General features: G+C 38.2%; 1 protein-coding gene across 1 annotated transcript in view; it reads right to left on the bottom strand.

The window, feature by feature from the left end:
* Positions 1–14925, bottom strand: part of grid1a (glutamate receptor, ionotropic, delta 1a) — a 275638-nt gene that overhangs the window by 86791 nt on the left and 173922 nt on the right. Inside the window, exon 4 of the mRNA XM_030748669.1 lies at positions 1423–1628. Coding sequence (XP_030604529.1) covers positions 1423–1628 — 206 coding nt within the window. The remainder of the gene's footprint in view (positions 1–1422; positions 1629–14925) is intronic.

Raw genomic sequence — 14925 nt, 5'->3', positions numbered from 1 at the left:
GTTTTTCAACAAAGAAATATGCAACATGTAAGCTAAAATTATATGAACTGATGTTTGGTACCTCTAAAACTCAAAGATATATACTTTCCTTAATCACTGCTGAACCTCTAAACTTGCAAAATATGTCTTGGCTATCCCAAATATTTACTAGTAAGTTCTGGACTGAAGAAGGTCAAATGTATGAAGCAAACATCTGGCAAAAATTTACAACTAATATCAACACAAAGAAAATGTAGTTTGGGATTTTGCTATTGCGTAACTGGCATAATTACTTTATCTATAACTGTCTTTCAACAGCCCATTCTCTTTTGTCCACTTTGAGGTCAAACTTTTTCAACTGAGTTTGGAATCTTTTGGAAAAAAAAAAATCTTCATCAGCATGTATCTGTCCTTGCCAGAAGAGCAGAAGATTGAGTGTCAGACTTCGATGTGTTTGTCAGCCAGAACAACCCATTCAGCTCAGTTTTATGTTGCCATATTTCTTCACAGTCTCCGGTGTCACCAGTGCCACACAAGCCTCTTCTTCAAACATGCAAATGCAATAAATTACATAATGTTTCAACACAGTTTGACAAAAATCTTAGCAAATAATTAAAGGAAACCTTTCACTTTAGGCACCCTTTAGCAGAAAGAACACAGAAAAAAATTGTTTATATTTTTATGCAGCAGTTCATCTTTTTCAAACTGATTTGAGGAAAGGGCAGCTAATTAACTAAAGAACCTTAGCCTTAGCAAGGTGAGATGAAAGAGGAAAAGATGTCTGCTCAAACAGAGAGTAGATGTATTGCCTTCTATTCTGTACATCCACCTGATCCTAACTACTATAATAAGCAAACATGATGTAGAAGGAGCAAAGAGGAGGTGTTAATAACCGCTTCCAAATTAGGATAGAATGACCCAGAATGAGCAGAGCGAGGGGAGAATCACCCGTGGCTACACACAGCTTATTTTATCTGAACTTTCCCTGAAGTTCTAAGTACAGTGCCATTGATCTTTTCAATAAATAAAACTCTCTTCACTGGCATTAAGGAACAACTTTATTGTAGAAATGCTTGTTATGCTTTCGGTCTTGTAACAGGATACAGAATAGTTTTCTTTTCTAGCCTTTAAAGTCCTAACTTAAGACCATCTTTTAATGGAATACCCACAGTCACAACCATCAAGAGCACTTGGACCACACCCATCTCTGACACTTTAAGTTCATCCGGCAGATGAATATATTTCCTATAACATTACAAATACATCACATAATTGGGTGAACAAAGTTCCTATGCTCCCTACGCCTTGCACGTTCACCTTCACTGTGATCAAAACAACATATACTACTAGCATATTATTTTTCATTTGCTCCAGATTAGGGGTGCCAGGGAATGCATTTCTGTTCGTGGATCATTATGTTTCAGTCTCAGCAGCATAGCCTACCTGGTGGACGAACACCTGTGCACCTCGAGGGCTCATGAGCAACACGGCCCTCCGTAACGTGTCCCGGTACCGGTTGAGTTCCTCAGTGCGCATTGTGTTGAAGAGGTCAGTAAATACCCGACTAACGTTGCGGTCCACCCTCTGCAAGGAAACATCTAGACCCAGCCGAGACGCCTGGTCCATAAAGGTTTGCAAACCCCGGATATCTGATGGGGGAGAAAAGATGGTATGAGAATGTGAGATGGGTGGAGATGCAAAAACACAAACAAAAGGAGAGAAAGAATAATACTTTAGAGAGTTGCTGCCTTATGTGGTGCTATCGAAAAAATTTAATCATTATTTTGATTAGACAAACTGCACTTTGAACCTCTGCACATGCAGTATATATTCTCAGGCTTCATTCCAAAGGGTTTCAAAGCAGGTTTCTTTCTTTGCTCCTGATCTAAAGCGTAACAAAACACAACAAGCACTCCTGTCTTTCTGTTCCATGGGGTTTACAGGATATGAAACTGCAGGCAGGTGTTGCTGTCCCCAGAGATCTTTGTGTGTGTCTATGCTCACTATAAAGGAAACCACTTTAAAAAGCCTGCATTGCACACACAAATCAGAGGTGATGTGCAGTGGAGAGCTCACAATAAGCACACCAATCCCAGCAGTCACAGGCGGGAGAAGCTGCCCAGCATGTGCCAAGTCATGCTGCATTGTTAAAAAGTGGTTAGGCAAAATCGCTGGGGCCAGACCTCTTTCTGTGTCCAGTGAGTGTCTGTGTGTGTGCATGATTAGGTCTCCACTTTTGCATCACAGAAGGTTTGATGAGTCACTGACTGCTCTAGTGTTTAGTACTGATAATGTACAATATACAGAGGCAAAGAATGGCATATGCAGATATGCAAATGAGGCTGAAGAAATTCACTGTTTACACATCTATGCACACGAGATCCACTGTAGCAATGTCTGGCTACTACTCAAGGTCATTTGGCAATACTTGTTTATTTATTGTTTTTTTCCTACTAAGGGCCAAAATTGGAAATTATACCAAAAAAAAAGAAAAAGAAAAAAAAAAGAAGACTGATCTGGCCTGAGCAGAGAAGCAACTTCTTAGTACATCGTCCCTATTTCTCATTCCATATCTTGAGGCAAACTGAAGCAGAAATGTGTACCATATGAGGCAAATCATACGAATTAGATGAAATGTTGGATTCTTGCTGAATTTGTTGCACTACAGTCTATTTTAGGGGGTTAACATAAATAGTCACAGTTGCTTTTGGATTCTTTTCACAATAGAAATGTTCAAAGGGGAGAACAAAAGATGAAATTAAATCATTCATCATTTTGAGCTGTCTCTAAATAGAGAAGCATTTGTTGAAAGCCCTCTTTCACTTGCAACCACACACTTGCACAACACTTACTTCTGTCTCTGAATTGAAACAGTTACCCCCATGCTATACTTCCAATACAATGGGCAAAAGGATTTGTGAGAAGGGGAACTTTTGCCCATTGTATTGGAAGTATAGCATTCACAATTGGATCCTTACAATTCATTTGGCTACAGGAAGTAATTATAGAGTGGCTTGCAAAAGTATTTGTACTTTTGCACACCGCACTTTTCAGTTTTTTATTTGTAAAAAATGTTTTGGATCATGTATAATTTTCTTTCCACTTCACAATTGTATACCACTTTGTGTTGGTCTTTCACATGAAATTCCAGTGAAATATATTTATATTTGTGGTTGTAATGTGACAAAATATGGAAAGGTTCAAGGGGTATGAATATTTTTGCAAGCCACTGTATATATTTCCATATGCAATTTTCAGTTGGAGCAACATATAGTGAAATTGACGAATGACTAATACTGACGCTATCTTCACATTTATTATATGCGTTGCTGATGAAACAATCACCAATCTTATATATTTCCTAGAAATATTTAGGACTGGGAATGATTGCTATTAATTTATGAATCACTTCCTTAATTTTATTAAAAAAAAAATCCTACATTTCAAGTAGGTGATTTTCCATATTTGTAACTGATCATCACTGTGCACCAAGTCTACTTTTAATGGACAGGCTTACATCTCAAAACTTTTACGTGTTTAATTTTAAATTTCATCTCACAGTGAGATGCCATCGCACATATGCAGCCAAACATGTATTTTCTTTTGTGTGGGGGTATAATTAGAGTGAGACAGAGAGGAGGAGGATGGCAGATGGTCACATTTTCACCTCTTGTCAGTCCCCACCACTCTTTGCCATTCCATACACTTTGTTTTAGACAGATGATATATATTAGTTTTATTATTATTATTCTTTTACTCTTAGAAGTAGTATCATAAGCAGTGTCAAATTCATCATCTCTACACTGCCTAGCAAAATGAATCAAAAGTAATGACTGTATTTGTGCTGTGAGATTAGCTATATAGATTTAAAATGAATAGTAATACTTTGATGCTCTCTTCCCTTTATCTGCTGCCAAGAGCAATCAGATCATTTAACAGAGACACCTAGCTGTAATATGATACCAAGAGAGTACAAATGGGAAGAATTTATTTAAAAATAAAGTGATTTGATAAGTGAACAAATTTTAATGGATGCTTTTTAGTAGTCATTCAAAGAGCTCTGCCAGCTATACTGACTTGAGATTTCTGAGATGTGAAATGTGTTGTATCATAATCCACCCTCAAGGTCTATGTGAGTCTTAACATGAATGCATATGCAGCTGGGTTGTTAAAACCTATAACTTAATTTTATAACAGCGTTTTCCATCTGGGCTAAATATATTTTTCTCTTGGCACGTTGGCGTGCACGTAAAAATGTTCTTTTTCAGTTCCTTTTGAATGTGACATTTGTTGTTAATTTGATTGCAATTGGCAGAGGTTCGCCTAACTTCCGTCACAAGGTGGCAGCATCATGAAGAACAGTAGTTACCCCTTTAAGATTTTGCCACGTACATCTTGGTCTATGGTTCATTGCTGGGGTTGCGTTTGGTCTGCACCGAGCTGGAGGTGCATGGACGATGGTGATGCAAAACTGCTGGCATGTGTAGTAAGATGCCAAGTATGCAGTCGCCAGAGTGTCCAAATGTTAAGTTAGCAAAAACTGCTGTGAAATGTGAGTGCCTGTAGGCATTTTATTATTATTTAATTCATTTGTTCTTTGGTTTGTTCATATGTGTTTTACTCTTTGTATCTTTGTGTGCCATTAAAAAGCACTGAAAGAACCCCTGTTACTGTGTCCTGTGTGGTAACTAATTTCCCAGGCTACATATATTTTACATCTATGAATGAGATGGTCTTCTGCAGATGTTTAATCAACAGACAATCGTAATTTACATAGCATAGAACAGTGCAATCCATATTTCATCAATACCACAAAAGGAACTGGTCAACAGTTCTTAGCAGTAACATAAACTGTTGTCTGGAAACTTGAAACATTCTGCAACAAAACAGAACAAAAACAAAAAAAAGAGGTTTTTAATCCCATGGAGAGCCAAGGGAAAGCGACCATGCGATAACTATTCTATGAACTGATAGAAAAATGGAACTTCAAAATCAACGTTCCAAACCCATAGCAGGCTTTTCCACGGGTCGATCGTGTCAGCCATGGATAGGGCGGCAGAAAAGAGGATTAACGTGGAATTAAAGGTCTGATTTCTGGACATGTTTACCCGAGCGTCATTTCTGAACACAAATCTGCCACTGAAAGTTTTAGATATCAAAACTTGACCCTTTTATGGCCTCCCTTTATCAGCTTCCACTTTTTTTACTCTGGAAACTTGCTAACTACTCTTGTTTTCTGTCTGTCCCTTCCGTATTCTTTACAACAGCATGAATCTTTTTTAGAGAAGTCGGAAAAGATAGATTGAAAGGGACTAAGAAATACCCCATAAAAATGCATTCATTTCAGCTCTAACTTACATTGAAACTAAAGCAGGACTCCCTCTTGGATTGAAGCAACGCAGAAATGAGCACATCACGATCAAAGGGCTCAGAGGTTTTTACTGAGCCATCAAGCTGTGCTGCAATCTAAGCAGAAAAGCTTGAGAAGTGGCTATGCTACCAGCTTATGGTTACCCAAAATTGAGATGAGCCTGTTTAAGTAATCAGTGTTATTCTTGCAACAATAACATCAGTTAATTATATGCAATACAGATTTTTTTTTTTTTTTTTTGCAAATTTGTAATGTTTCAGACACTGAGTGTTATGCGCAGCAATTAACGCTACACTGAGAGAAAAGGAAGGAGAGAGAAAGAGCAGGAGTTTCAGTTCACCCTCACGTTTTTATTCATTCTCTGACTGAAAGGAGATATATCTTTATAGCATATTTATGAGATGCATGTCATATCTATACAGCAGTAATATCTCATGTGCACTGCTCATCCATCCATCCATCCATCCAACACTTTGTCCAATTCAAGGTTGTGGCGGGGCTTGAGATTATCCTAACTGACATTGGGTGAAAGGAGGGGTACACGTTAGACCTGTTGCTAGTCTATCAAAGGGATAAAACAGACACTCACTTTCACATTCACACCTAGAGCCAGTTTAGAATCACCAGTTAACCTACTGTAATATGGATGACTTTGGACTGTGGGAGGAAGGTCCCAGATGGCCAGAAGGTTTGAACTGAGGCAACAGTGCAAACTACTGCACCATCATGCCACCCACTTACCACCGTGCACTGCGTCTGATAGCAGCTAAATCTAAGCACAAAGGTTATGGGAAAAAAAAAACAAAACAAAAAAAAAGGCACTGATTGCTTTTTCTTAAAGAAATACATTTAGTCCTATTTCCTCTCAGATATTATAATGATATATGTGCACCCAAAAGTTCTGTTTGTAGCTGCAAGAAGACAGTGATCAATAAAAGTATTTTTTTTAAAAAAGAGGACTTCTTGGAAATAAAAAAGAAGAAAATTGCAGAAGAAAATCCTACACATAACTGTTATTATAAATTAGGTTGTGGACAAATCCATCAGAGTCTTTCTTAAGTGGAAAAAACTCAGCTGAACCACTATAGATTTGTGATACAAATGTTTCTGTTCTGTTTTTCTGTTCTAATTTGGTATACACTGTTAAGGCCTTTACATACAGGGTGCATTGCAAAAAAGGACACAAAATTCCGAATCTTTCAGACGCAAACTTGTCGCATAACCTATTCATTCTCATTAAGTCGACATCAAGTGATGATGTGATGAAGTCCTGATGTTTCTAAACAAGAAGGAAGGAAGCAACAGAGATTCTGGGTTCTCCTGGGAAAGCAGCAGCAGGGAGAATTTCATGGTTCGATCCAGGAGATGAAGCATCGCGGCAGCTTTCATACATATTTCAGGATGTCAGTGGAGCAGTTTAAGCTCTTGTTGCTAGAGTTGGGACCACATCTGAGGAGGCAGAGAAAGAATTTCAGAGAGCCAGGTGATAAAGCGCAGCGCCTAGCTGTGTCTGAGGAAAAATTATATTATTTTACAGCTTCTATATCACTGTTTATTCAGTATATAGGTGCATTTTGAGCTATGAGCTCACATGCTGCCAAATGCAGTGCTCTGATTGGTCAGATCAGTTTATTCGCTTGTGAAAACTGGAAAAATCAAACTTGATCCGTAAAAAAATAAATGCCTCAATTTCATCCTGTGAAAGGATGCGGTCAGTGTGAACGGCTGCATTAAGAACAGGTGAGCTAAAAAATATTTTTAACGCACAAATTTTACGCTTGGTCCTGATTTGTATTGTACTTTTAGTTTGCACTTTTTGAAAGCAACTGTTTGCTGTCATATGTTGTATGAGTGAGAAACTATTGCATCACTTTGTTTTGACAGTTAAAAAAAAAAAAAAAACGGAACAGAAACACCATCATTAATTTAATTCTAAAATAAACAGGCTGATCTAAATAGAAGGTGGGACTGGCATGGACTTAAAGTCTTGGACTGATTATTACCTCAGCCTGGGCTCTGTGAATGGACTCAGATATTGGACAGTGAGTGCATTTCTGACTTACATCACCATAACATGAGTGGTATTCCAAGAGCGCTGCAAAAATCAATCTCCTTCCATAAATTTTGCTTTTGGGATTATACAATGTTGTCTGCTGTGAACGGAGACAGAGCAAAATCCAACAACTGGAATAATACTGTAAAAATACCTGCAAACCTGGACCTGCAAAAGACTGTAGGATGAAAGTTTGCTTTGTTTTGAATTAGTGAGAGGCCCAGCTTTTATCAAATTATTATGCTAAATTTTAACATATCACCTAAACTTCAAGTGATGATCCTGAAAACATAAATGGGAAAGTAAAGCTTTTTTTTTTTAAATGCAAGATTAGTTCTTTAGTGTCAATTAGAAATCAACATTTGTTATTTAGAAGAAATATTGAGAAATACCCACATAATATCTTTAGGATTTTCTTCTATTTTTTTTCTTATTGGTATCTTGTGAGCTGTAATACAAACAAGTAAAAGTATTCCCTTACTGGCATGTACACAGACTGGCTACTTGCTAGTATTGCACTGATTTTGCCCCCTTTTGCCTTCAGAACTGCCGTAATTCTTCGTGGCATAGATTCAACAATGTACTGGAAACATTCCTCAGAGATTTTGGTCCATATTGACATAATAGCATCACACAGTTGCTGCAGATTACTTTGTTGCACATTGATGATATGAAGCTCCTATTTCACTAGATCCCAAAGGTCCTCTATTGGATTTAGATCTGGTAACTGTGGAGGCCATTTAAGTACAGGGAACTCACTGTCTTATTCAAAAGCTAGTTTGAGATGGGTACAAGATGGGTACACTGTAGTCATAAAGGGATGGACATGGTCAGCAATAATACTCAGTTAGACTGTGGCATTTAAACAATCGCTCAGCTGGTACCAAGGGGCCCAAAGTGTGCCAAGCAAATATCCCCCACACCATTACACCACCAGCAGCCTGAACCATTGATATGAGGCAGGATAAATCCTTGTTGTTTATGCCAGATTTTGAAGCTACCATCCGAATGTTGCAGCAGAAATTGAGACTCATCTGCCCAGGCAACATTCTTCCAATCTTGTATTGGTCAATTTTTGTGAGCCCATGCAAAATGTAGCCTCAGTTTCATATTGTTGACAGGAATGGCATCTGGTGTGTTCTTCTGCTGCTGTAGCCCATCTGCTTCAAGGTTTGACATCCTGTGTGTTCAGAGATATTCTTCTGCATACCTTGGGGATAACGAGTGGTTATTTGAGTTAGTGTTGCCTTCCTATCAGCTCGAAGAAGTCTGCCATTCTCCTCTGACCTCTGGCATCAACAAGATATTTTTGCCCAGAGAACTGCTGCTCACTGGATATTTTCTCTTTTTTGGACCATTCTCTTTAAACCCTAGCGATGGCTGTGCGGAAAAATCCCAGCAGATCAGCAATTTCTCAAACACTCGGACCAGCCCATCTGGGACCAACAACCATGCCATATTCAGAGTCACTTAAATCACCTTTTTTCCCCATTCTGATGCTCAGTTTGAATTTGCTGCCAAGTGATTGGCTCGCTTGTGTTAACAAGCAGTCGAGCAGGTGCACTTAATGAAGTGGCCAGTAAGTGATCTATATAACATAGCTCAAAGTATTCTCCATATTTTTGTAGTTTCTCATTCATTTCTTCTCTATTTTAGTTTCTTTTTTAATCACTTTCTTCTCTCTGTTCTTATTAGAGCCGAGACATTGAGGGTCATACTGTATGTACTTTCACACTCACTGAAATTACCTGACATGTTAGTTGGCAGTGTTAAAGACCTTATGGCCTAAATCTAGCATTAATTAAGATGAAATCAAACGCATTATAAGAAGTGTATTAAAGAACCACGAAACAGAAGTACTCTGCAGTACTCTTTCTGGAATGTGCCTTATATTTCCTGCAATGTATTACAGGCTTGCTAAAAACTCTGCAGGAAATATCCTTTGTGTTTGTCTATGTTCAGAAACTGTCTGTGTTATAAATGCATGTTTTACATAGAAACCACCCCCTACTTGGGACCAAGAGCACCTTACTCAATCTCATGCCTAATACCGGGCTAATTCTCCCCTTCTTTAACAGATATATGGTCACCACAGGGAGGACAGAGACAGATGTAGCTGCTCCACGGTCATTACTAAGTGCAGATTAACTCGGACAGACCTACTAAGGGGGATCCTGAAAAATCAACCCTTCTTTAAGATTTCCTATAATCTTGACTCAGCTGTCTTTTATGCTCATCTTGTTGTAATAAAAGGACAAGATAATTTCACAGAAGCTTTTGTTTGTGGATAGTCTACCCACTGCCCATCCACCCCCACAGAATCAATAGCTGGCTTCCTTTTGGATTGTGTAAAGCACACCCTAGATGGCACACACATATAACAAACCTTTAAAACAATACTTCAAGTAGGGTTAGTACAACCTCTTTTTCCCCATGAAAGGCATGAAGATAGTTATTTTTGCAGCTGGTCTGTTGCATATGCTTAGGTTTATGAAAGCCAAGACATGAATATCTGTACCCAATTTCACTAGAACCCAAATGCTGAAATGTTTCACTCAAAGCCACAAATGTAAACCTTGTGGTGCCGTTACAAGAACCCACCTTAACCTTCTTGTAACTGTGGAAACCAGAAAAATAAGGTCAAGACATTTGACTTTAAACTGAAAATGCCAGCATCACAAATGAGGTAGCCCTCCTTTGCCCTCATTTGTGATGCTTCATTTATCTTTGTAGTAGAGCAGGACCAGAATATTCAGCTAGACAGATATTCATTAGTTGGACTGGATTGAAGTTTTAGATTTAGGTATCCAATTTTTAGATTCACAGAAATGTCATTTCGGCTTGAGTGTCCTTCTCACTCACAGCAGTAATCCTGACTAAATGCAGGCTCACCTCAGTTCATCTCAGTGTTGCCAAATTAGTGACCTTGCTGTTAGATTTAGTGATTTTTTTTTTCAAAAGAGAACATAGCAACAAATATATTGACTTCTTGGACAAACTGTTGCTGGTAGCGTGCCAGAAGTGTTAGGTCTTGCTCTCTCGCTCACGCTACTTTCTGTATGTACTCTGTTGCACGGTGGCAGCAACTGTGATCTCTGCACATGCACAGTGTTGTTCTAATGATTTATTACTCAGACGAAGGCTGTGCAGTCAGTGAGAGGGAAAATCTATTGCTACATGCTCAAAGTGATAAGGTTAAAAGTAATTTTAGCCAAAAATCACAGTAAAGCCATTAGTTTTATTTTATGTTTATGGCAATTTTGTCAATTTTATTGCAGGTGTACACTCAGCAAGCCTGAAAATGATGTCATAGTCCGCATGTCCCCCCCACCTAGACCCAGCGGGTGAAGCTTTGAATATTTGCTGTTAATTGCTGTCCTTTTAATGCAAGTTTGCGTCAGTTTTCACACGCACACAAGGGGTCACTACAGCAGGTAGCACCACATGTTTGATTTGGCAACATTTTTTAAGCTGGAAGCCCTTTTTGACACAACCCCAAACGGATTTGCGTATCTTCCCGGGATCAAACCCAGAAGCTTTTGCTTGTTAAGCAAATGCGTAAACCATTACACATAACTGTGGATTTAGATTTACATGTAGTTAACAGGAACAGTTGTCTTTGTATGAAAGTTTTATTATAAATCTAACTGCTTTGAGAAAAATGCTCACAATGCACAAAAAGCCGCACAATCTGTGATGGCAAAGTGAGACTTTGCCATCAAGACGTTTTCAATGGAAGAGAACTTCAGTGGCCTTTACATGAACTGGATCTATTTTATGTTTCTCAAATAAAAAAGCTGAAGTATTAGACAACCCTTTCAGTACTGTCAAAGAGCATGACATAAATCAGCAAAAGTAGGCTAGGCTGAAAGAAGCAAAACAGCATAAGATATAAAAACTGCTTCTGAATGAAAAAGACAAAATCGAGAGTAAAGAAAGAACAAGAAGAAGAACAATAAGGACAAAGCTGAAATGGTCTTTTGGGTAGCAATAACCTGTTATAGGATTATTACATAATGTTGCTCTCTTATATTTGTTTGAGGGCACAAAAGGCAAAAACTGTTAAGAATGTGTCACAGCTGTAATATAGTGTTGCCCAGCTTCTTTCAGAGCTACAGTATGGCAGGCGAAGAATAAGGTTATCTCTGTTATTCGTGAAAGAAATTATGGAACACAGCCTCTCAAACTGAGAATCAAATTACGTGATGAAAATGTACAATGACAAATGTAACCAGAAGAGGTGAAGCTGTAGAAGCTGTTTACATAATGTACTTTTTTATGCAACTGATACATTGGTGGAGACTGGAATGAATTGGCTCCCCTGACATGCTTCATTACACTGAGCTATACATTTTACCCCTGAGGTCAGGAAAGCCAGATGTTTAAGCTTTAATAAAGCATAAATTTCACCATGTACACTTCTAATGTAGAGCATGGCGCCACTCTCAGCAAAGGTTTACAGAAATAAAGAGATTATAGTATTTTATAATAGTATTTCTCACAAAGCAGGCAGCTTAGTGGTGCTGTGGTTATTACTGTAAGAAGGTCTTAGCAAGAAGTTTCTGGGTCCACCAGCTGACTGGGGCCTGTCTATATGGAGCATGAATGTTATCGCTGTATTTGTGCGAGTTCTCTCCAGGTATTCCTCCCTCAGTCCTAAGACATGTTAGGTTAATATTAAACTGGCTGCAGGTATAAATGTAAATGTGAGCGTGAATGTTGATTGTGTTAGCCCTGCTACAGACTGTTGACCTGTCCAGACTGTACCCCACGTCGCCCTATGACAACTGGGATAGGCTCCAGCCCAACTGCAACCCTGAATCGGGTAAGTGGAAGAAAAATGGATGGATGGATATTTGTGGGTGAGTGTAATATAAACATTATGTTTTTGATTACTTTTTTGTGCATAGGTCCAGTTTGATGCCTGGGGCTACATAAAACTTGATAGTTCATCAGATTTTCAGTATATAAAAAAAAAAAAAAAAAAAAGGAAAGAAGGAAAGCTTATATAGACTAATGCACCATGTGCCATCAGCAAATTGATGACAGAATAGCCCAGCAAAAGAGGCTTTTAACACTGAAACTACATTCACTGGCCACTTCATTAAGTACACAGTGCTAGTACTGAGTTGGACCCCCTTCTGCCTTCAGAACTGCCTTAATTCTTCATGGCATAGATTCAGCAAGATCATTCCAGAAAGACTTTGGTCCATATTGACATGATAGTATCAAGCAGCTGCTACAGATTTGTTAGCTACACAACAATGGAAACTGTTTGTTCCACCACATCCTAAGGTTTTCTATTGGTCTAAGATCTGGTAACCAGTTTCAGATGATTGTGCTTTGTGACATGGTGTGTTATCCACCACCAGGTATGATTGAGGTGTGAATGAATAGTGCATGAAATTGTAAAGCGTCTTTGAGTGTCTAGAAAAGCGCTATATAAGACTAATGCATTATTATTATTATTATTATTATTATTATTATTATTATTATCCTGCTGGAAATAGCCATCAAAAACTGTCAGCAACAATACTCAGGTAGGCTGTGGCATTTAAACTTCTCACAACTTGTACTAAGGGGCCCAAAGTGTGCCAAGCAAATATCCCCTACACCATTGCACCACCAGCACTTTGGACCACTACAGTATGGATCCATGCTTTCATGTTATTTATGCCAAATTCTGCCCCTATCATCTGAATGTTGCAGCAGAAATCAAGACTCTCAAGATGCAATGTTTTTCCAAACTTTTATTGTCCAATTTTGGTGAGGCTGTTTTGGTGCAAACTGTAGCCTCAGTTTCTTGTCCTTAGCTGAAGAGAGACACCCGGTGTGGTCTTCTGCCACAGCCCATCTGCTTCAAGGTTGTAGACTTTGTGCATTCAGAGAATCTCTTCCGCATGTCTTGATTGTAATAAGTAGTTATGAGTTACTGTTGCCTTCCTATCAGTATGAAGAAATCTGGTCATTTTCCTCTGACCTCAGATCAACATTTAATTTTCGCCCAGAGAAAATGCCACCTAAATATGTTTACATGTCTAAATGCACTGAGTTGCTGCCATGTAATTGGCTGATTTAATATTTGCACTAACAAGCAGTTCAATAGATGTCCCTAACAACGTGGTCAGTGAATGCATTTTCTCAATGTTGAATGATCAAAGTGGTCAGCTGCAAAGAGATACGATCACACAGGGAATGTAATCGGAGCTCCTGTGCTGTGAGCAAAGTTGCATAATCTAATTTTTGTGGTTCAGATATTACTGATCTGACTGGATTTCACACTGAGGTCATAAAAGAAAATAATTATATAATATAGCCTAGTATAGGTGCCAACAACATAGATGTGGATCTTTTATGTAAATACTGGGCACTAGCAATCACCTGATACTTGGTAGTTCAACCCCAGGTTCATGCCTTCACTAACTTGCTCTATATTATTTAATAATAAAATTCATTTGATAAAATCAGTCCATGGTCAAGCAAAATTTCCAACTTTTCTGCTTACACAAAGTGTTTCAGAAAATGAAATGTTATCAAACCTAAATAGTGTATATATCAGTATTTATCAAGAACATTTTAGCCTGTTGGCTGAATTAAGTGCAATGGACCAATGGTGTCTAATTAAATGTTTTTAACTTTTTACTTTTCACTGCTTGCCCATATTATGATTAGGTAAGCAAACTCAACTATCTCTACATTGCACATTTTACACTGACTGCTTTTTGAGTGGGATAAGGTACTGACTAAAGGTGCCCAATAAATAGGTCAGCATAACTGAATATAGACAAGAAGCAACATTATGAAAAATTCACAACATATCCTATAGACATATGGAAAAGTTTGTTTGTCTCGTATTAGTTTTATAATCCTTTGGTGTGCTGTACACGTTTTTGTTTTTTTGCCTAAATTTTTTGCCTAAAAGTCACCTAAAATTTATAGGATATTCTCCCACAAAACTAAAACTGGAAAATGTCCTAATCATCAAGAACTGAAACACTGAGTGTGGAGCACTGCTTAATGAACATCAGTACTATTCTGGTACCAAACCATACCCATTAAACCAAGCCCTCATACAAAAACCTAGTATCCATTGTTAGTGCCTATTTTAGTCAATATTTTGCCATTTTTACAAGTTTTCTGGCATCTTATTTTTAATTAAGAAGGGTTTTCGATGAAAAATACATTATTAATTTTTAAGGGGTGCCAAAAAAGCTCGTTTTCAATTTGATATTCTACTGGCATCAGCACTGAAAAAGAATCCCTACAGAAAAGTAAATGCAGGTCAACTCAACATAGATTTATCAAATACAAAATGACAAAATCGCTTTTTTTAAATTTTTAATCCTAATCTTAAAAATCTCTGAATGCTGCTCCCATTTCCACCTGCTTTCATCTTAAGTAAGCATTCACCACCGAATGCTCACACAGATTTACAGACAGCACTTTTCTTTGCAGACAGTGGGGTTGGTCACTGCTGCACTGCTTTAAGGCAGACACCACGGGTATTTTGACTGTTCTGTGA

Source organism: Archocentrus centrarchus, chromosome 15 (assembly GCF_007364275.1).
Source record: "Archocentrus centrarchus isolate MPI-CPG fArcCen1 chromosome 15, fArcCen1, whole genome shotgun sequence".
NCBI classification, from domain to species: Eukaryota; Metazoa; Chordata; class Actinopteri; order Cichliformes; family Cichlidae; genus Archocentrus; species Archocentrus centrarchus.
This window is presented reverse-complemented; position numbering and strand designations above follow the sequence as displayed.